We start from the raw sequence: 23582 nt of genomic DNA, 5'->3' as shown, positions 1-23582 counted from the left end.
TACTGAAAATTTAGTCACACATTAAAAAAGCTTGTTCCTAGAAACATGCGATTACACAAAAATTTCATGTTAAAAAAAGTAAGATTCTAGCCCTGATGGATGCAGGGAAAGGCTTAAAAAGGCTCAAAAACCAGAAAGGCAAATAAAAAAAGCACTCAGAATTTTTGTGAAATTTTCATGATTTTTTTTAAGTCAAATTTGTGATTTTTGGAGGCCTGAATGGATGTGGGTAGTAGTGTTAATATGTTCACTCACAATTCTTCTGTTGCTAAAGCAAATAGATGGGGAAGATGGGCATTTTCCTTGAGTCCATTAGATATACTTAGAAGACAAATCTCCTTTACCTTAGCCAGAAGTATTAAAGACTGAAAAATAAACACCGAGAAAAGGCAATCAAGCAATTCAGTCATTTTGATTCATAAGGAGAGACAGCCCATTCTGGTGTCTGTATATTGTTTAATGGCAGTTAACATTCTTTAATATCATTATATTATTCTGTTACAGTTTCCTCACACACTGGAAAACTCTATGCACAGTAATTGTATACTTGGAAAATCCTAAGTAAAGAAATGATCACTATGTAAAGGCAAAAATAACTCAAGAGAAATATGCTCAGAATTGCACAATGCTATTTATCTGAAGAGTCACTTGCTGCATTTGCCCTTTTTTGCTCAGAGAAAAGCAGAGCTTAGATCCAGGTGTGGTTCAATGCAAATTTCCAAATTATTCCAGTTTTACACCCAAAGCTTTTTTTTTTTTTTGGGGGGTGGGGAGAGGTTGGAAATATAGGCATTTCAGTACCCTGCCTCTGAAGATGACCAGATGCTTCAGAAAGTAATGTTTAATGATCTGCCCACAAGAAGTTTCTTCTTAATGCCCCTCAGTTACAGGTTGCTTTATGCCCCAAAACATGAGGATTTATATCACTTCCAAATGGACTGAAAGAACAGCCTTCCTCTTCAAAAAGCAGCATTTTTTATAGATGCAATAAAGTGAATTAATTTGTTCTATTACCTTTTGTTAAGACTAACAGCCCCACTGTGTCTCCGTGCACACAAATCCCTACTGTGGCTCTGTAGACAGTGTTACTCACTGCTAAGAAGGACACTGGTTGCATGGATGATTTGGGGAGTCTCTCTCCAGCCAAGCAGTCAGGGATAGAGGGCCAAAGGCAGGGATGGTGTAAGTGCCACAGTAAGATTTCAATGGTTAACTCATCTGAATTGGGGACCCAGCCCCTTAGCTTCCTGGCCTGCGTTGCACTTTGCAGATCCATTCCCTAAGTTGCCAAACGGGTAATGCAATCTCAGAAAGTGTCTTGTCCCCTGCCAACAGGGAGAGTAATATAATATAACAATACCCTCTGTTTATAATGAAATTTAATGTTGGCTCAAAAGGCCTTTTCAGAGTTGGGTACTAATAACACCACAGAAGAAACAGAGGCACGGAGACTCACCGAAGGTCATTCAACAAGTCAGTATATCCAGGAAGAGAATCCAGCTCTAACTCATCTGCTACCTGGTAGACATTGTCACTTTCCAGGGTTTGCCACGTCATGCACTGCTGAAGCATGGGGTAGGGAGACACGTATTCAGGTACACAGGGGAAAGACAAAAAACTCAGGGTCACCTTTACTTGGTGAATATACTGGAGGAGGACCAGAGGCAGTGAGAACTTTACTACAGACAACTGGGATACAGAGAGTGCCCATGTGTCCAATGCACCATCTGCCCAACATTCATCCTCGGAAGAAATTCAATCAACACCTTTCATCTGAAATAGGACAGGGGGCATAGTCTGTGGTTCTCATACAAGGCAAGGCTCCATTTGAAGCTGAGGGGAATGCGGTATGTGGAAGAATTATTATTCAGTCCAAGATGAGGGAGAGATTGACCCATTGAAGACATTATGAAAATATCCTCTACTCCTTACTGAAAGTATTAGGCAGAGACGCAGAGAGATGGGTTAACTTCTTATTTCTCTCACTACATTACGGACTATGGCTTCTCCATAGTTCAGGCTGATTCTAGTGTTTTTTGCTTGAACATCAATTTATTAATTCTGACCGCCTCCAACTTCATAAAAACTAAAGCAATTTCCATGATGTGTCATAGATGTCTCACGCCAAGGTAGAGGTTTCAGGAAAAGCTAGACATAAATCCAACAAGCTATTCTGGGAAGATTCAAAACATGAGCAGCGAAATCCTGTTTCTGTCAAATCCGGTGCCAAAACTTCCATGAACTTTAACAGGTCCAACATTTCACCAACATACTTGGAAAATTTCCTAATACTTTTTTTTATTGCTCATATTATTTCAAGAGCCACCATGTAGAGGAGTTCTGACCTGGAGAAGATTTAGTGCACCTTTGACTACTTGCAGCAGGTTGGCTTGTCATGCTTCAGTATTTGGGGGCATAAGTGCCTTTTTAACAGAGTATCCTGATTTGGGGCTGCTTTTAATCACAGAATTCTATTAAGGGTTAAGTCAGTGGTTCTCAACCAGGGGTACATGGCCTTGAGATCTCTTCAAGGATGCCACAGGATGTCATGCAATATTAGCACTATTACGTGTGCAAACATGATTCACAATATAAACCTAGAGATTTCAAATAGGAATCCATAGCACTAAAACATTCTGATCTGCTGTGGGCTTCCTGAGTTCTTTGCCATAAAAAGACAAATATTTTTCTGTAATCAAAAAACAAGTGAAAACTAAGAGCTGGCATTTTCTGAGGGCTGTCTTGAGTCTAAGAAAGGATGCATTCTAAGCCTTAAATGGTTAAGAACCACTGTATTTCAAGGGCTTTTCCTTGAATATACAGGTTTCCCTTGCCAACCACTGGGGTTAGTAAGTTCCTGAAAGTTCCCATGGTTGGCAAGACAAAAGGCTTAAGCGAAAAATGACAGATGGCATGCTGTTGTGCAGCCACGGAAAACCGTGGTTACTCAAAACTGTATACTGTGGTAGCCAACAAAATGGTATATAGAATATTAAGCGTGGATACTCAAAACCGTGGTTGGCGGGGAAAACCTGTATTGCAACATATTTACCATCCTAATTCCAGGTAACCTATCTTGAGAATATATGAGACATGTATAATCCCCATTGTAAGTGGGTAAAATTTGACTCACTTACACCACGGTTGATTTTGACCCTATGTATTTTTTCTCTTTGTATACAGTACACAATATAGTACGCAGAAAGCTGTAAGAGGTAGGTAATAAACTAGTACTAGAAAAAATAAACTTACAGAAATGTATGTAATAGAGACAGGGAGGAGATGGAATTACTACAGTACGTTGATGTAACAGGCAGTAATGCATTGCATCCATTGTGTTCATAGGGGAGGTGTGAGAAAAGTGTCTTAGGAAATCTTGTCTAATATCCTGAAAATTCTACTTCCCTTTCCACCATTTCCAGAAAGGATATTTATTCACAATTTCTATTCAAGATATATTGGTGAAAAAAATATTAATAAAGGGCTAATTAACTGTCATAGATTCACAGACAGTAGGGCTGGAAGGGACCTCGGAAGATCATTGAGTCCAGCCCCTGCCCTGGGGCAGGGAAGTCAGCAGGGTCATAAGATCCCAGCAAGATAAACATCCAAATGTCTCTTGAAGGCGTTCAAAGTAGGTGCTTGAACCACCTCTGGCGTCAGGCAGTTCCAGGCCCTGGGGGCTTAGACAGTAAAGAAATTCTTCCTTATGTCCAGCCTGAAATGGTCATGGAGGAGTTTGTGACCATTCGACCTTGTCACCCTTTGGGGCGCTCTGGTGAACAGGCGTTCTCCCAAACCCTGGTGAGCATCCCTGATAAACTTGTAGGTGGCCACCAGATCACCCATGAGCCTGCGCTTTTCCAGGCTGAAGAGTCCCATGGCTCTCAGCCTCTCATCATAAGGTCTGTTTTCCTGACCTCTGATCATGCACGTGGCTCTTCTCTGAACTCTCTCAAGGTTCTCCACATCCTTTTTGAATTATGGAGCCCAAAACTGGCCACGGTACTCCAGCTGCAGCCTCACCAAGGCCGAGTACAATGGGAATATCATAGGTTGTGAGAGGCAAACAGGTCAATGGGTTGCATTTTGCCATGGCTGACAGCCTTAACACCTCCTGACGTACCGGAAACCATGTGACATACTAACATTTTTGGATACACATTGACTGTTAATTTAGGGATAAGCAGCTGTGCAGGATACTGTACTAAGTGACCTCTGAGATCCCTTCCTATCCTCTGATTCTATGATTACTTGTTTATTAACCCTGTATAAACTACCTCAGGGAGTACAACTGTAATTAAGGTACGATTGGTTTCTTTTAGGAGCTTGGGATTTTAATGTGCTGAAGTTCCACACAAAGAAGAGTTGTAACATAAAAATGTAATAAAGATCCTGCAGAGATGAGTTTAAATGTTTCAATCGGCTAAATAAATCGTTTCTAGGGTCACCTAATAATGTAGCTATTAAAAGTGAAATGGCAAAACCACTTCTACGTATCTTAGTATCTCCAGCCAAGGGTACCAGCAGCATCTTCTCACTAGGAGATGATATTTTATCTTGCTGGCTTGGACACAATGGAGCCCTCTAGATGTGACCTCATCAGTGTAGGAATGGGGGCTTCCTGCCATGTGTCATGAGATCACATTTGTTTGCTTGCTCTTATGCTCAGACGTGGGCCTTCTGTGATAAGGCTGAGTGAGGCACAGTGGTAACAGTGTTGGGGAAGATTATAGTGCTGCTGTATAAAGTACTGTGTTTGTAGAACACTGTGCCATCTAGGCAGCTTTCCTCCAGAAAGTCCATTTTGAATCATCCTCCCTGATCGTGCTTAATAAGGCACAATGCAGAGTAACAATGGTACAAGTGGTCAGTAAGATTATCTCCTCCAGGCCACACATGGGGAGCTGGTAAGATGCCCCATCTTAAAAAAATGCCCAGTTTACACCTTCCCCCCCACCCCACACACAATATTTAGCTTGTACTGGTACATTTCATGAGCAGCGCTTTACTGAGGAACTTTGAATCCTGGCCCTCATTTTACAGGTGGGAAACCTAAGGCACAGAGAAGTGCTATGACTTGCCTAGGGTCACCATGCAGGCCAGATGACTGCACCAAGAATAAAACCCAGGTTCCTCTGAGTTCCAGCCCAGGGCTTCTACCTACCAGGAAGCTTCTTCTATTCCTTAATTCCCTGGGTGACCAAAAGCACAGGCTGGAGAGGCGGAGTCATCACAGCTAGAGAAGGCTATCAAGTGCGAATGACAGCTACAGCAAACTATCACAAGAAAGATGCATTTTGGGTCTCCTCTGTGCCAAACACCCTGCAAGTTACCTCCGCTTTAGCACCGACACACAGTCCCTCTTCAGCGGCCCAAGCTGCAGGTGGGCATCTACGCTTTCAAGGAAAAAGGCTGGTTTGAGGTTATATGCGAACAGGGATGGGAACTGGTGATTGATCTTGTTTTGGAACGGGTCAAACATGCCCTTCTTAAAGCGGGAGACCTTGAGCTGCTGGAGACACGTCATCTTGGAATCCTTGACCCCGAAGAATGTCAGGGCCTTCTCGGAGTATTCTAGGTACACCCCGATGGTGTGGAAGAATGGCTGCTGGATGACAGATTCGAAGCCACCGAACCAGGCCACGTAGTTCTGTCCGTTCCACTGTAGGCAGCAGGACTTCTCATTCCTGCCGAGGCGACCTCTGTCATAGGACTCCCGCGAGTTGAAGTCATCGGTAATGACCCCGATGCTCACCCAGCCATCGATGATTTCCACCTCCCAGTAGTAGTTGCCCCGGTTCATCACGTTTTCGCCCAGCACCTGCTCGCAGTTGATGAATCTGGTTGAGCTCTCAGGGTAGGCAATGGGATTGAGCACGCGTTTGGCCCCTTTGGTTCCAAAGAGCTGGATGAACTTGTCTGCAGTGTCACTGTCCAAATCAATGATGAAGGCAACTGGGTAGAAGGGGAGAAGGGAGAGAATCAGAGTGGGATCCTTCCTTGATTCCCAAGTGATGAGTTGCAGTGCTAACACTTCTATTTTCTTGCTAGTGCTCTCTGGTTCTTTCCCATCATCAGAACATCGAAGCCTATTCCTATTATAAAATGATTCCTCCCCACACAATCATTTCCATCCCTTGACCCCAGGACAAATAATCTCCATTCAGCCACTGGCCCAAGAGACAGCCTGACCACTGCATGTTGCATCTGGGCTTAGAAAGACCACAAGAGGGGAATTCCAGAGCAGAGCCCTGCTCTGAGAACTTCCTGCCTCCCCCACCCCAGGAATTTAACTCTGGACAGAGAAACAAAAAGTAATTGTGCTGATTGCATCCAACATACAATGCCTGACCTGGCAATGTATTAAACAGATCAGCCACAGAATGGCAGAATGATTATTGCAGGGGAGTACTAAAGAGGGCTGCTTTCTGGCTAGCACAGAGTGGAGGTGACTTCTCAACTTAACATATGCATGGAACCATGCAAAGCTTTTAAATGTTACCAAAAAAAACAACAAAAAAGCCTAACACCAACCCTACTATATACCCCCTCAAACTGATACTAAACCCCTGAGAATGAGAATCTGACTAAGAGCCGTGTGTGGCAGTTGACTTCAAAGGGATTAACATATCCTTACTGCTGGCAGGAGCTGGTGACCTACAGATACCATGCCTCAGACCACTAGTGCCTGGAGCAGCAGGAATGCGAGATAAAGGTTGGAGCAGGGGACCTGGTCGATGGACATTCACAAAACAGGAGCTCAAGTGGAATATGGATTATAGTATATCTGCCTCTCCCACCCTCCAGGAATAACACAAATCTCTGAAGCAAGAGGTTGCTAAACAAATGGGAAAGTGTCAAAGAAAAGGGGATGGGAGTGTCTTTGCATTCCCAGTGGAGTGGGCTCAGCCTATTTTTGCAAAGGATCACCTTCTTCTGCACAGTGTGACTTGGAAGGCCTTAATGCTACAAGCTCACCCTTGGATTTGTAAGGTCAGGTCTGCTCAAAGGGGTGAGAAGTAGAGGATGGAGTCAGGGGAAGAAAAAGAACATCAACATGTACATGTAGTAGAGCTGTAGCTCCATACAACACATGCTTCACTCCCCTCCCACACCTGCAAGTTAGGGCTCTCACACCCTGTCTGAATAGAATCAGTCCCTCTTGTTTCAATCGAGTCTTTCCTTGCACTCTTACCTATGCAACCAATCTTTCTATGGCAGCTCACCCAGCACAACACAATACTCTGAGTGTCAGTAACAAGCTCTGAATAGGGCAACTTTTCAACCTCTTTAGTTAACATGGCCTTTCCCTGGACTCTTTTTCATGTCTGTCTTATTCAGAATTTTCTTTAGCCACTCAGTCTAGTCAACAAGCAAATCATTCATCCGCTGAAAGCGAACAAAAACAGATCACAGCAAAACATGGACTTACACTTTTTCTGACTACAAATAAAATAGTGGCAGGGGTTCTAATCCAGTTAAAGAGAGAATCAAATGAAACAATAATGGGAATAAAGTGGAAAATATTTTGCAAGCAACAGATTCTTGACCAGCTTTCTCAGGGTTGTTTTGAGAGCACCACAGATAAGTCTGTTTTTGCAGGCGTTCGTTAGAAAGCAAACTTTAGCTACACATTATTTATCACAACCAAACAGCTCCAGATATTAGCAGTTGTGAGAACAGGAAGTTTACGTGCTGTCTGGCTTTCAGCACACAAGGAAAACATAGCACTGGCCTTAGCAACAAAAGCCAAAGCAAAAGTCAATGTCTTACATTTCAGGAAATAGTCTCGTGTTTCTGAACAGGCTGGATTGCTCGGTTTATCTGGGAGTGGGGGCTCAGCAATTACTGCAAGGAAGAGAAAAAGACTTCAGAAGGTTACATATACAGCAAAGGCAACGGAGCGGACAAGCCATCAGAAACTGATGCTGCTTTTGCTACTGCGGTTAGATGGCTTTCCAGGTGAGGTGCAATATTCAAGTGTACCCCACAGGGAGACCTGCTTCAGGTTCGGGGTGCATTCCCCATGCCTGCCTGGGGTCTGGTATGTTTTTAACGTATAAAGCAGAGAAGGGGAAAAAATGCCTGCAAGACACTACAATATGCATAAGGGGAGCCCCTTCAGACTGAGCAGACAGGGAGGCTCAGGACGAACAAACCAACCCTGTCCCGAAAGCCATGTAATGATGCTACGGTGAGGTGGTTAGAGCTGAGTAAGCCCAGCAGCGCCTGTCGGCTTGGCCTTAACAGCGACCAGCAGCCATACACAGGGACTCTGACAGGTCTACAGGAACAGCAGGGCTTTTAACCACCACCGGAAAACAGCCTGAGCCTCAAGTAGCTTCAACCTTTTAACCCCCTCAGGCTGGAGAGCGCAGAGAACACAGCTCGCCTGTGTGAAGAGGTTTGTCTGTGTTCACGAAAGACAAGTCCCCTTTCATAGGAGGCCGCCTTGGATGCGCTGTCTCCACCGCAGGGCCCCACCTAGCAATATGTCTGTTTGTTGCCTTTTGATTATCTAGTCGTCGCGGAAAACTCATAAAGCCCATGAAAGCGAGGTGCGAGACCAGACAGCCAAGGCAGAGCTATTATTATGCATTTGGACAGTAACCACGCTGTACGCCTTCCAAGGCTGCTAGGGAGGGGGCCAGAGATCCCCCACGGCCATCCCCTTGGGTACCCTGGTTTCCTGCATGCATTTGCTATTTATAAAACCTTGATGCTGAGTCCACAGCGCTTCTGTGTTTCCTGTACATGCTGGGGGCGGCTTGGAGCTCAGGGGAGCTAGCATGTGCTGGGGCAGTACAAACCTTCTTGCATGTCGTGGAAGCCAGCCCCGTCAGCCCCCTTCCCCAGCAGCTGGTCCCACTGGCTCTTGCAGGCCGTCACAAGCAGCTCCTTCACAGCGCACACAACCTGGCTGGACTTAGTGAAACTCAGCTCCTTCTGGAAGCTTGGACCTGGGGAATTATTTTCCTCGGCTGCTATTTTTAACGCCTGGAACTCCTGAGTCAAAAAGACAGGATTTCGAAAGATTTCAACAACCCTGGGCTGCGCGTTGTTCCACAACCACACCCTCCCCAAAACGCTAGGCAGCGGGCCGCTCCAGGACCTGGCATGCAGATATGCATGCAACAGGGAGGAGACTGCTTTTCTGGCCACGTGTTCCTGGCACCTTGTCTTAAATCAACGGCATCTCTGGAGCAAGAGAATCATATGGAACAGGATCTTTTCCCACAGAGGTCCCCGCTCTCGGTTCCAGAGCTGGAAACAGGCTCCTCTGCAAAGGCTACTCCCAAGCCAAGAGCCGCACCGTGGTTAGACTAACGAATGGCATGTGCTCACAACAGCTGCCCTTCAGCATTCGGACAATGGCAAGAGGTGACTCGGTTCATGCATGACCTATAAAATGGGGTCAAGCTTCCTAATTCGAGGCAACTGGAAAAGCCTGATCCCAGGCCTGCTGAGAGCCAGTCAGGTCCAAAAAAATGCAACACAAAACAGGCCTGCGCTTTTGCATGCCACCTCTTCCCACAAGCTCCAGCACTTGTCCTCTCTGCTTCCTATTTCTGTTCACCTCAGACCTGATGAATGTCCCCATTGCCATACAGCAGAACCAAATCCCTTTTACGCCTGCAGTGTCACTCCCACTAGAGATCACTAGCCTATTCTGCCCTTGGCCAGCTCCTGGTCCTTTGCTCTTCAGCATTGTATCCTATTACATCAGAGCACTGGATAAAGACATCCCCAGGGACACCAGCCACCCAGTCCTTTTCTGCTCCAGCCACACCAGCCCTCAATACTGTCCACTTCATCCACTCCCACAACCCTTCCCCTCCGTTCTACAGAAAGTTACTCTCTGGAGGCCCAATCCAAAGCCCGCTGGAGGAGTCCGTGGGAAACTTCCCATTGACCTCAGAAGCTTTGCACTGGACACTAATTCAGTGGGAGGCAGGCATGCCAGAAATTAAGTCCCATACTTTTCCTGAATGCCACTCAAATTCCCTTCCCCTACCCAATCCACTGCTTTGCCTTCTGCTCTCTTACCTGTGCTCCCTGCCTTGTCTGCTGTTCTGCTTTCTGCTCCTGCCCTATGTCACCATGCTGCTTGTCCCCTCTTCAATCTGCTACGTGCCACACACAGAGGATCCCAATGTTACAAGTTGGCCACCCCTGCTCTAGTTGAATAATAGATTAACCGACAGCTGTGTTAAGCTTGGGGGGAGCGCTTTAAAGTGTTGTTCAATGTCTATGTGAATCGAGTTGGAGTGAGGCAATTAGGTCCCCAGGTCATGGAGATGTTTAATTCTTCCTTTTCCCTTGCCCCTCTCCTAGCGTGGTTCCAACTCACCTGTAAGAAGCAAAGGGCATCCGTGCTGGAAACTTGCTCCAGGTTCTGCTTGCATTGGGCTAGCTTGGCACGTCTCTCCTCCTTCTGTCGGAGGTACTCTTCAGCCTCAGCCAACATGGATTGCTCGTCATCCTCAATGAAGCTAGCCACCTCTTTCTGGAAGGTCTCCAGAGCTTTGGTTGCCACAGCAAAGAGCTTGCTAACTATGTCCTTCTCCTTCAAGGCAGTGCTCTGGGAAGAATGGGATTTGCAATGTGTTTATAGACAGTCTTTTCCTTTTCTAGGTGTCCATTTCCATTTCATCTAGGGATCTCCATCCACATTACAAGCAGCCCAGTTCACCAAGTTCTTGTCTGTACCATTACAAGCCACCACTTGCTGAAGTGCAACATGCTACACTGGCTTAGCTTCAGGGGTGTCCAAAACACACCTCAATCAGCAGGGGCAAGGTTTGAGCTACACAATACCTCTTACGTTACCAATGGGGAAATGGGGCCATACAGAGGTAAAGGTTCTCACTCAAGGCCAGCCAGTGAGTCAACAGCAGAGGCAAGAACTGAACCCAATGGACCCCACCCTGCTCCTTTGTGAATCACAGAATATTGTTGCATCTGTCATTTTAATCACCTTATCCCTCACTTCCCTGGTCCCTCCCACTTGGAAATGGCACATCAGTATTTTCTCTGCTAGTTGGGTTTGCTGTCACTCATATAGATACAGAGGATGCTAAAATCTATGTAGGGTAGTCCAGTGTCTTCCCTAACAGATCAGTACCCCAGACTTCAGGAAACTTGGAAATAGTAAAGAGGAATGGATAAAAGACAACTTGATCCTAGAGTGACTGCCCCGCAAATAACTTGGGCGTGTAGGGCTGGAATTGTGAACAGCACTGCTCTGGGAACCACCTCTAACAGTAAACCTCCTGGGAGGGACATCTTTGCATCAACTAAAGACTGGTGCCTTCATTCGCAGAGTGGCTTTTCTCCACTCCTATACGAGCACTGTCCAGGATTGGAGACCATGCATCATGTTAGGCCGCTCACTATCAGATGGATATTGGGGCGTCACATGTTTAGGGTGATCATCACCACAGTTCCAAAGCACTTGAGCTCTTTTGATCTGGACATAAGTAAAAACTTCTTTACTGTCCAAGTCTCCAGAGTCTGGAATAGACTCCACTCAGAAGTGGTGCAAGCACCTGCTCTGGATGCCTTTAAGAAATGCTTAGCTGCAGTGATCTGACCCCTGCTGACCTCCTGCCCCTTGGGCAGTGGGCTGGACTCAGTGATTTCATGAGGTCCCTTCCAGCCCTAATATTCATGAAAAAACTACCTCTGGTACCAAGGAGTAGTGCTGTGTCCTGAAGACAACCTCTGACCTGCCTATTTCCAATAGCAGAGGGTGCTTGTAGGATGAATTCAGAGGGGAGGTGGACAGGAGCCGACCTTCCAAGCTCAGCTTTACCCCTGAGCCAAGGTCCTCTTACCTTGATGAGTTCCACAGTCTTCCTAGTCTGTGCAATGACGACTCCCAGCTCATCCAGCTGATTCTCTACATCGCTCAGGATTTTTGGTCGCTGGGCCTTTCAAGAGAAAGGAGGAAAACAGAACTACTGACAGGTCCATTAGCTGTCACACCTGAAAGCATGTTTGGGACCCATGCCTTCCAAGAGAGATCGTCTGCAGGGATCCACAGGCATCCTCCAGATTTCAGCATACAACTCTGTTTTCATTTTAACCCTTGTTCCTCACCCTCCCTCTAAATTCTATAAATCAAAATCTACCAGGCTGAAAAATCAGGAGGATGCCTCTGAGACTAAGGGAGAAGTTTCCTACAAAGTTTCAGACAAATTGAGTGGGAGGATTCTGAAGCAATGGCCTCCCCAAATCCTGCAGGAGCTTCGCCCTTTCTTGCTCACTCCTAACTCAAAGAGCAGCTATGCTGCAGACACCTGTGGACTTGCTTCAGCCTGTGCTAGAGCCCGTCTCCGGGACTGGGGCTCTCCTGGGACACAAGGAAGCTATCTGGGCTTCATATTTGCAAAGATGTGTGGGAACTAACACTGTGGCATGGCAGTCCAAGCCTGGCATACCAAGGGGTTTGCCTGATTGGAAGGAGCCTTTTTATAGGCTAACAGGTAACCAGCTGCACTGTTCACACCTTATGCCTACTCCTAGTCACTGCTCAATAGCCAGTGAGGGTATTTTCACTGCCAAGAAGGACTCTGAACAAGCACTGACTCACTGCTTGGAAAACACCAGGCATGTTCCATCGCACTCCTGTGTTCACTGGCCAAGAGAGATGACCTCCCAGGCCCATCACGAGGGAGTAGGGAGGAGAGGGACACTTATAGAGGAGGTGAAACAGGATGGCTTTGGAAGTGGCAACAACTGGGTGGAGACTGCTGGAGTGGGCAGGGTAGCATGATGTTGCCGCAATACAACCAATAATTCCAATTAAGGCCTCCCTACTGTAGCAAACCAAATCCCTGCCACCCTAACAACTGTTACAAAAGCCAGTTCTCTCCCTCTGGTGTCCAGGACAACAGCAGGAACAAAATTCACACTCTTGTGGGAGACTCTCCATTAAGCATGAGCAATACAATTAGCTCTGTGCCAACCACACCCAACATGCACCTCCTTCTCCTGTCAGACTAGAAGCAGCAGCAGAGTAGACAGGAGGCAAAAAACAACAGATGGAAAGGCACAAGTAACTCTTTTACAGACATCTCTTATTGCACCTCACCTACATTACCCATGTCCTCCTCCTCTAGGACTTGGAATCAGTGCCCCACCATGGGTAAGAAGGGATATATGGTGGGATCTGAAGGAAAGACGGTCAAGGGACAGGAGAAACTGTAGAAGGGACAGAAGAAAGACTGAAAGTGTTGCCCTGGCTTCTGGATCAGACAGGCTTGCTAAGACCTGCCACGGAGGGTTGTCATTCAGCTTCCAGCTATCAAGAGTCCTACTGCCCCCATCTCACTTGCACCCAACCCCTACACCCTTAACAACCTTCCATTTAAACAACATCTGGAAATCAAATGCAAGACTTCTGTTAAATACAGAACAAGTGTTGCAGCCACACGTCATTCTTGATCGCTCCCAACCATCGTAGCATAAAGCCTCTTGTTGTTCCTTAAAATAGCATTATCTTCATTACAAAACACATGCATCTGAGCATGTGAATGTGCCACATCAGAAGCACCATCCTCTTTCTGCACTTCCTGCCATTCTAATGTTAGCTCTGTGCATCATGTTGTCAGGGTGATGCTCCATTAAATGAATGGCAGAGAGGAAGTTAACTCTATGTTCCCTGCAATCAGAGGGCTGAAGCTTAGAGAAGGATGCTCTGCCTTGCTGGAGAGGTGGAAGCAGCCTGGGTTTCTGCCATGTAACTGCAACCTCAGCTCCATGTGAACAGTCTTTTGAGGGTTTGCATAACCACTGAACATATCGAAAGCAGCACAGAATGAGCACTTCAAGGAAAAAGCCAGCCGCCAGCCAGACCACATCAACAGCGTTGTGTGTGCCAGCAGCCGAGAAAGCAAGGAAATCAGAACTTGGGAGGGATCTTATCTGAGGAGGCTGCAGAACCCTTTCAGAGGGAAAGGAAGGGTGGCCAACATGAACGTGACAATGCTCCAGACTGTTTAAGGACATCTCAGCTGCTGGCTGCCACTTCTATGTCCATGAGCTGGCCCTGCCACTGCCCCCATCCTCCAGTGCACGGCGCTGTCTCTGACTAACCCTCTGGAGCTCTGGGCAGAGGCAAAAGCCACACCTTGGCAATATCAGGCCTCCTATCCCATGCTCTAAGGCCATTCACAGTGAGTAACTACATTAGCATCCAAGGGCCAACAGCATCCAGTAGACAGCAACTCCAAGCAGCCTGCCTACACATGCTAGGTCCCGTGGGAAGTGTATAGTCTGGCTACAACTGACAGCTTCTTGGACTCTCCTTTTTTTAATGTTCTTTCCACTGCTGTTGGGTAACAAGCAATTAAGTCTCATGTAAACTAAACTGTGTTCTGAAGTGTGCTATGTGGTTACTTATAAATTAGACTTGCATAGGGAAAACACATGAGAACATGTACCATTAAGGTGGTGGTTATGCTAAGCTGAATGGGATTCTCATAGGTACTTGGCATTCAGAGCAGGCACTAAGATCTAGGCTTGCATGAAACAGCTGCTGTTCTTTTGCAAAGCCCTTTGCTACTGCAAGGGAATGCAGTTTTACTAATAGGCTGGACATGGGATTGGTATGGCATGGATTGGATACAGGTGATCTTAGCTTCTGGTAGCGGGCTAGACTAGATGGGCTCTGGAAGTCCCTTCCAGCCCTACTTCTCCATGATCCTAGTTCACTTGCAAAAGTTATAATAAGGAAGAGAATCTCATTGAAGTTGTACAGAAATGGATAGTTTCCAAAATGAGGAACTGTCAAGCTGCTTCTAGATGCTGTTTAAGCAGTAAACATGGTCAGAAAATAACTGGATACAACATAAAGGGTCCTGATTGGAACAAAAGGGAAATGAATGTGCTGATGCATGAAAGAGAGGGGGATACTTGGGCAATGCAGGACCCCCTAAGGAGCAACCCCCATGAGAAGAATGAAAGCCACTGGCTCGAAAAAAACTACCTATACCTCAGCACTGGGTAACAAGGCAGAGCCTAGTGATGATCCATCTGCCAGCTCCTGGCTCTTTGAACTAAAAGCTGCTCATATATTGTCCTCAAGTTCAGTAACAGAAAGCTACTTCCATTATGTAAGCTAGTGAATTATGTCTGGACTTTATCAACTGCCTACCAGTGCAAATCATGCTGGAAGCACTCAGCCATGGATAATCAAGGCAGAAAGACTTCTCCATAATAGGACAGTGGCTGAAGAACCCGCTGAAATAGGAGTTAGACTTGAATTGTAGGCTCCTTGGGGCTGGGGCTACACTTACTCTGAGACTGCATGGAGCTTAGGACAACAGGGAGCTGGTCCATGAGAACGCTTGCTACATGTTACTGCAATACAATGAATAATTCCAATTAAGGCCTCCCTACTATACTAAACCAAATCCCTGCCACCCTAACGACTGTTGCAAAAGTCAATTCTCTTCCCCTGGTGTCCAGGACAACAGCGGAAACAAAATTCACACTTTTGCGGGAGACTCTCCATTAAGCATTAGCAATAAAAGATCTTTGCCGGACACTTTTGATTCTAGCCAACAGAGGGCACCTGCCCAGCCCCCGGTTCAATTCTGCCCTTCCTCTCCAACATCAGACAGGGCAGCATCTAGAGACTAACTTGGTCACAAGCTGCATCAGGTGCTATGAACGGACTGCAAATGCATCTGACAAAGTAGGCTGCCACCGACAAAGGCTTATGCACGTCTCTAAGGTGGCCCCTGCTCTCTCTTCTGGCTGACTGCAGGCTAACACAGCCAGCTACCTCTCTCTGACATCAGGGACTCTCCCCACTGCTGCCAAGAAGCCAGACTGAGACTGAGAGCTCAGGCCCAGCTTGAGTGAAAATTTGGAAGATGACTCAGCCGCATCTGGGAATGGGAGTGACGGAAAAAGCCCCGGCTGACAGAACACAAAAGCGCAACAGAGCAAGGGGCGGAATCCAGTAGCGGAGCCAAAGGAAATAAAGGACCTGGGAAAGAGCCGTGCAGGGACAAAATTCCTCCCAGCCAAGGCACGGGAGTGATGCCAGGGATGGATCTGGCTTGGGATCTCCAGAAGGAACAGGGATCTCCCTAGACTTTTATCTTTGCCTCCTCCCCGAGCCTCCACGCCACATCTCTTGCACGTGTAAGTGTCTGGCAGCTCCGGAGGAATCAAGGGCAGTAGCTGGGTGAAATGGTTGTTATTCTTAATTTAAAACTTCTCTGCCCCTGAATTTTGGCATGTGGCCTTTTCCCCTCGCTGGGTGTGGAGCCAAAAGACTGTGCAGGACAGAGCCCTGTTTTCAAGTTAACAAGCACAGCTTGTTCTGGGATTTAGACACACTTTTTCCCCCTGAAGGCAAAGTCCTCCCTTGTCTGTTGAAAGAGTCTCACCTACATGCTGAACTGCCTACGGTGTAACACTACGGGTTACCAGGGCTGGGTACTTTAATTCCATGAAGGCACGAGGGGCCAGACTTTGATCCTAAACTGAATGAGTCAACCAACCCACCCGGCCTTTTTTTAAACTCGGTGGCTATTTCAGCCCTTCGGCTTCCTGCAGACTTCTTCAAGGCTGCTCCACCAGCGTCACTGATATTAGGATCTTGCCACCTCACAGCTCTTCTGCCGCCTCCTTCCCGACCCGCTGTCTGATCCCAGATGCTGTTTCAGTGCTGGAATCACCTAAAGGCTGTTCTGTGAATGCCCCTCAATCCCTACCCGCAGCATCCCTTCCCCTCAAATCCAGAACTGAGCCCCAGTGTGGGACGTCAGGACACGCAGCTTTGCAAATGCATTTCAGCCGCTCCCCACAGCTGCAGCTCACCTACACATGACCTTGCCCGTGCTCCTCAGTGCTAACCCACAGCCCCTCTGCCCTTCCATCCTGGGGTTATTCCCCACCTACACCTCTGAGACGCCACTCAGCCCTGCCCCCAAGGTTGTTCTGAACACGCGGCTCTGCCACTGCCCTGCAGTCCTCCGGCAGCCCCTCTGCGATTCCAGCTTGGGACTGTTCTCCACCCGCACCGCAACCCAGTCCTCTGATCTCAGCTTGCAAGTCCTGCCCTGCCCTGGGCTCCCCAAGCCAGCTCCGCTGATACCCCAGATCCGGGCTCCTAGCTCCCCTCGGCCCAGGGCTCCCCATGCCAACTCTACTGACACCTGAGATCTTGGCTCTCAGCACCCTGCTTCCCCAGCCCCGAGCTTCCCACATCAGCTCTGCAGATTCCCTGGCTCCCAGCCCCAGCTCTGAGCTCCCCACGCCAGCCCTGCCCATGCCCCTGGATCTCCACAAGCAGCTTGACCTGTCCTTCTGGCTCCCGGCTCCCAGCTCCCTACCTCCCCTACTCAGGGCTCCCTCCAGATCCCCTGAATCCCAGCTCCCAGGCCAGCTCTGCTGATATCCCCAGATCCCAGCTCGACCCGGCCCTCCAGATCCCTGGATTCCAGTTCCCAGTGCCCTGCCCCTGGTTCCCCACAGCTCTGGTGGTCCCCCAAGCCTAGAGATCCCACACCGATGACCCTGGGCCCTGGATCTCTGTGCTCAGCCTGCCCTGTCCCTCTGAATCCAGGCTCCCAGCACCTGCTTCCCCAGCCCAGGGCGCCCCATGCCAGCATCCCTCGCTCCTGATCTCCAGGTGCAGTTCGACCTCCCCCTCCAGACGCCAGGGCTGCCAGCGTGCCCAGACCCCGGCCCTGCAGGCCCGCTACCTCCTGGAGGTCGCGCTCCTGCTCGAGGGGCACGACGTCGTGGGCGCGGTGGTCCTGGGCGCGGCAGAGTGGGCACACGGCGGCGGGGCAGGCGCGGCAGTAGGCGTCGAGGGGCCGCAGGTGGCGGCGGCACAGCCGCTCCTCGAGGCGGCGCAGCGGCGGCGCGAGGCGGTGCGCGCGGAAGGCGGCGCTGGCGCGGTGCGGCTGCAGGTGCGCGGAGCAGAAGGAGGCCAGGCACACCAGGCACGAGCGCGCCGCCGCCGCCGCCTGCCCCGCCGGGCACACGTCGCACAGCACCGGGCCCTCGGCGTCCGCCTGCGGCCCGGCCCCGGCCTCGGGCTCGGGCTCGGCCTCGGGCTCGGGCCCCGGCGCCATGGGGCGGCGCAGCTGCAGCAGCTCGCTCAGCGCGTGGTTCTTGCGGAGCCGCAGCCCGGGCGGGAAGGGCTCCTGGCAGAGCGGGCAGCGCGGGGCGCCCGGCGCCGGCCCGTCGCGGTGCGCGCCCAGGCAGCGCAGGCAGAAGTTGTGTCCGCACGGCAGCGTCACCGGGTCCCGCAGCGCCTCCAGGCAGATGGGGCAGGCGAACGGGCCGTCGGCCGGGCTAGGGGGGCCGCCGCCCTCCATGCCGCCTCCTGCCTCCCGCCCGCCCGCGCCGGGATCGGGGGCCGGGCTGAGCAAGGGCGGCGCCTGCCCCGGCCTCCCCTCCCCTCCCCTCCCCTCACCGCGGGAAGGAGCGGGGAGCTCTGCGCCGGACTCGCCTCAGCTCGGGGCCCTCCCACCGCCCGGCGCGGCCCGGCCGGGGCGGGGGGTCCACGCAGCCCGCTAGCCTGAGGGGGATATGTCCACGCATACCCCTCTAGCCTGAGGGGGATATGTCCACGCATACCCCTCTAGCCTGAGGGGGATATGTCCACACAGCCCGCTAGCCTGAGGGGGATATGTCCACGCATATCCCTCTAGCCTGAGGGGGATATCTCCACACAGCCCGCTAGCCTGAGGGGGATATCTCCACACAGCCTGCTAGCCTGAGGGGGATATGTCCACGCATACCCCTCTAGCCTGAGGGGGATATCTCCACACAGCCCGCTAGCCTGAGGGGGATATCTCCACACAGCCTGCTAGCCTGAGGGGGATATGTCCACGCATACCCCTCTAGCCTGAGGGGGATATGTCCACGCATATCCCTCTAGCCTGAGGGGGATATCTCCACACAGCCCGCTAGCCTGAGGGGGATATGTCCACGCATACCCCTCTAGCCTGGCAGGGTGTATCCACACACAACCCCCTAGCCTGGGGTTGGGGGATGTGTCCACTCCACACATCCTTTTACCCTGGTGGCAGGGTGGGAATGTGTCCACACACATCCCTCTAACCCGGAGGGGCTAGACATCACTGAGCTAAGCAGCCTCTTGGGGAGCTATATCAGGAGAGATTCCTGCTCCCCCCTGACAAGCCGGCTGAAGGCAGGGTCGATCTGCACATTATAAAACCAACCAGATGCTCCATTGGCAGGCTGAAGGCAGGGCTGCTTACCAGGGGAGGCAGGAGGCCCTCCTGATCATGAGAGAGTGCTCCGGGAGCTTGCTGAGCTCAGCGATGCTCAGCCGGGTGCCAGAAGATGCTTTTAAGGGTGTTGCACAATATTAGCACTTTTTCTGCAGTGCCATTCACAAGGTAAACCCTGATTTCCACCAGGGCTCCAGAGCATCTAGACATGTTCTGTGCTGGCAGGGTCTTCCCGAGGCTTTTGCAACAGGAACATTGCTCCAGTGTGGCTCCCTAGTCCTGAAAGCAAGTGGGAGCTCAGAGTGGGTATGTCCCAAAGGGAGCCCTGAGTCTAAAGAGGTTGAAGGCCACTGAATGAAAACAAATGCCCTTGTTTCTCTGCTAGCAATAGTTGCAAGGGTGAAACAAGATGAAGAATTTGAAAATCAACCAATGCAACCAGTCCCCTTCAAGCTTTATTAGCCCAAAGATCTGGGACTAGCAGCCACCACTTTCAGTGAATGTGGCTGTTCTTGCTTTCAGCAGACAGGAAAACATAGATGACATCTCTTAGATCAATACTGTCCACAGTCAGGACTTCAACTCTCATATACAGATGTCCCTTGCCTTATAATGTAGATGCATTCATGGAAAATGGCGCATAATTCAAATTCACATAAAGGGACCCCACTTTACAATGTAACAAATACGAATACATTCCAAGACCTCGACTGTACTGACCCCCAGACCCATTTCTACCACTTTTATAAGAGAGTTTTGGTACTCACCAACAGCAGAAAGTGCACATAAGCACAGGATGACCGCGGTGAAGAGGACTCGGCCTCTCCAAACACGGGGATGCAGGCTCCTGGTGGCTGCAGGAGGAGTGGGGAAGGGCATGCACGCAGCTGGGATTGCAGCCTGGCAGAGGCGGTGGCTGCTGCGTGCTGTGCTTTGCGCCCAGCTGCAGCTGGCCCAGGAGCAGCGCCACTGGGCTGTGCCCCCACCTGCCTGGCGGTGGGACACACGTGGCATCACGCCGCTCCCAAGGCAGCTGCAGCTCCAGAAGCACAGGCACCAGCTGCCCTGAGTGGCGAGCATGGGTGCTGTTGTTGGGCAGCTTCATGGCTCTCAGCTGACTGCAGACTTCCACTACACCGATCACATAAGAATGTATTTGCCACACATATAATGAATTTTTGGTATGAAAAGGGTCATTGCATAAGAGTGAATTCGTACATACAGAACCTGCATAAAGCGAGGGAAACCTGTAAAAGCAAAACCTGCCAGCTGTTTGAGAATGAGCCACTACACAACACAAATATGTCTTCACATGCTTGAAAAACTTTGTTCTTCCCTGGAATTAGATATGGGCAATGCTAACATACTTCTGAATGTAAAGAAAGCAAAGAAAAAAGGATAAAAGCTTACTTTTTGCCCAGAAACTCAGGTAGGTTTTGAGCAAATTCAACATTTTAGCTGCCAAGAACATTTATGGTGGCATTAGGGTGATGGTAAAGCTGTGAGGGTCCAAGAACGCTGGAAAAGGCAAGGATTTCTTAAGGAGATGGCTTTTATTAGACCAGCTGGGCTGGAATTAGACAAGCTTTTGAATGCAAAACATGCTTCATCTTATGTCAGAGGATGGCACTTCTTCTAATGCTTTGCATCTTTGATACTAATGTAGCATACCCAAAATGTACATGTCATTTTGTGCTGTAAAGCATTTCATGTCACTGTGTATCTTGTTCGGCTGTAAAGCATGATCATGTTTTCTGTGTGATTGTTGTGTATTGTGCCTCCTCTAGGACTGGAGAGGACCACCTCCCATCCCCACCCCAGCACCGCAGACCATTGCCTTAAGATTTCTCAGCTGAACCTATAAAACCATTTTAGTGACTCTGGCCAAATCGTGGAGTGGTGACCCCCCCTTGAATTGATTGGTCTGCATTAGCAGTGTGTGAAAGAGGCTGCTTCTCGACTGGGGCCCTGTGATGAGGTCAGAAAAATGATTTAAGGTTCAGGCCACCTGGACTGGTGGGCTCTCTCTCTTAGCTCAGTGGAGCTATATCAGCTCACTACCCTGACCAAGGTCATGCAATTAAAATGGCATTGTGTAGCGGAGGGTTGCCCCCTCGTCTACTTGCAGACAGGACTCCCTACAAAAGCCTTATAGTTAGCTTCCTACTGGCCAGCTTCCAGTGGGAGGATCTTGGCTACACGCCGACTTTATGGAAATGGGAGACTCCTTAGCTTGCTCCTGCAGCCATATGGCCAAGGGCGAGCCAAACTTGGGGGCATCCGAACCCCAAGCTTCTGAGCTTGGGCCTGCAAGTAGGATGCCTGCCAAAGGATTTGGAAGCATCTGAAGCCCCAGATGGGGGTGGAGGGCGTTTGCTGCTAGTAGGGCCACATTTGGTTCTTGAATGACTCACGGATTTGGAATTGATTTGACTGATTTGACTTGGAGCACGAAAAATTTTCCTTAAAAAAAAAACAAGAAAAAAACTCACCGCAGAGCCCTTCTCATCTCAGAAGAAACCGGTACCCCCAGCAGATGGTGACTGCGAGGGAGATGATGGACCCAAATTCCCAGGGACTAACCTCTTTTGGGTCAAGACTCTTCCACTCTTGGACTGCCAAGCCTGGGTTCGAAGGCTCCCCAATAGGGGTAGGGGTGATACAGGGTATACTTTGAACCAGGACAGTGTTTTTGTTTTACTTGACTGTATGTTGTGTTCTGGTATTTGTCTGTGTAATAAATCATGGGGTTTGTGTTCATACTGCTTGTGAGGGAAGGGTTGTTGGTTTTATTGGACACCCTAGTGATTCATTTAGTCCCAGGTACATTGAGCAGGGGCTTGAGCCAAGGTAAAATATATTCAGTACCCCCAAAACTGAACCCGGCCCTTGTTGCTGCTGACAGGTGCTCAGCAGAAGGGTTATGCTTCATATGAAAACTCAGACAAATGATGAGGTTCCTCATTTTTTCCCCCAAAAAGACTGTATAGCAGCATCCAAAATGTAGTAGAAAACGCTGACTTGGTTCTTTCCAGGAGTAGTTAAGGGCTGCGTCAGCTCTTAAGCAAACCTCTTGCTTTGTGGTTGTTTTTCTCATGGGGAAATTGACTCCCATGTTCAGGCCATTGGTCAGCTCCCTCTGACCAGCCCAGGACACTTGTAAATCCATTATCATTAGCTTGTTTACATGAAAAACCCTTCAAAGCTTTTAGAGGCCTAGTTTATTCAATACACACTTTACTTGAGAGGTTGACTTCATAAAGTAACTCATGCACAACCACAGTATGCAAGAATCGATAGCTGCAGATTTTGAGAATTGAGGAATTTAGCACTGACCCTTTCAGATTTTGGTTCCTGTAGGTTCCCTTAGGTTTGACTTGAGACTGAAACAAAAATGTCACCGACTTTCAAAGTTTTGTGCTGTGATACACAGGTTGCACCAAGCTGGCTTTTCCATTTTGTTTTGCCCATAGATTAATCGCAGCTTGGCATATCACATCCCATCGTTTTGAAATAGCTGCAAAAGAAGTATCAGTGCTTTGCAACCTGTTGAAAACCACCACGGCACCAATGCAATAATTCGAGGCATCACTGAACACAGGATTTGAATGATGTGTGCTGCATGGGACACAAAACACTCTCTTGTTAAGGTCCCTAAATCTCTTCTGAACTCTCCCGTGTTTGCCTTTCATATGTTCCCCATTGTTATAGTTCGGACCAGTACAATCACTGAGATTTTAATTTTTTTTAACTATTTGAGGAGATACATGCCAGCACATACATCCCTGAAACATGGAAGATGCAAAATTTTAGTGGATTTTGGATTATAAACTTCATTGCTGAACAAGAACGATTTCTACACCTCCCTGCCTGCCATCTGACACCACCAAGGAAGAAGTCCTGCTTGATCTAAACAACAAAAAGCAAGCTCACCAAGAGACTCTTGTGGACCCAGAGGGACAGTTGTCCAACTTCTGCTTTCTCTGTACAAAAATGAAGTTTATTTCCTACGTATGGGGACCTTTGACTATCTTGAGCTTTCCCTGAGCCTGATGAAGGGCGCATGAGCCTGAAAGCTTGCAGAAAAAAAGACATATTTTTTGCAATTTCTCAGTTGGTCTAAGACAAGGTATCATTTTGGAATCAAGAGTTCTAGATTTTTGCATTTCTTTTTGTCTCAGACCAACACGGCTACCACATACATCCCTGAAACACTAGGAGAATCATTCATGTTAAAAAAAAAAAATCAGTGAAATATTCCTTGATAAAACACTGCCTTCTTTTGCCTCAGTCCTGTCACCTGCAGAAACAAGAGTTGTCATCTGCTCTTGTTTATTGCTGCCTGGGGCA

At 48.8% G+C, this 23582-nt stretch overlaps 1 protein-coding gene across 1 annotated transcript; it reads right to left on the bottom strand.

Annotated features, from left to right (window-relative positions):
• Window positions 1–436: 436 nt before the first annotated feature.
• TRIM47 (tripartite motif containing 47) lies at window positions 437–18395 on the bottom strand. The gene is made up of 6 exons (XM_090060390.1): window positions 17730–18395; window positions 11841–11936; window positions 10355–10585; window positions 8814–9009; window positions 7777–7851; window positions 437–5958 (listed from the first exon to the last, which is right to left on the bottom strand). The coding sequence occupies exons 1-6, from the start codon at window positions 18348–18350 to the stop codon at window positions 5333–5335; spliced, it is 1845 nt and encodes a 614-aa protein (XP_089916516.1). The 5' UTR covers window positions 18351–18395; the 3' UTR covers window positions 437–5332.
• Window positions 18396–23582: the final 5187 nt, after the last annotated feature.

This window comes from Crocodylus siamensis, chromosome 8 (assembly GCF_052110815.1).
Source record: "Crocodylus siamensis isolate JL-2025a chromosome 8, ASM5211081v1, whole genome shotgun sequence".
Lineage (NCBI taxonomy): Eukaryota > Metazoa > Chordata > Crocodylia > Crocodylidae > Crocodylus > Crocodylus siamensis.
The sequence above is the reverse complement of the archived record's forward strand: the minus strand, read 5'-3'. Positions and strand labels throughout refer to the sequence as shown.

Bases quoted from the DNA above. Each gene is read 5' to 3' on its own strand.
- TRIM47 (XM_090060390.1), bottom strand. From the start codon at position 18,350: ATGGAGGGCGGCGGCCCCCCTAGCCCGGCCGACGGCCCGTTCGCCTGC. The intron at 11,937-17,729 runs GTAGCGGGCCTG...TTCTCTTGAAAG, and splicing joins AGGAGCGCGACCTCCAGGAG to GCCCAGCGACCAAAAATCCT. The intron at 5,959-7,776 runs GTAAGACATTGA...CCTTCTACCCAG, and splicing joins ACGAGACTATTTCCTGAAAT to TTGCCTTCATCATTGATTTG.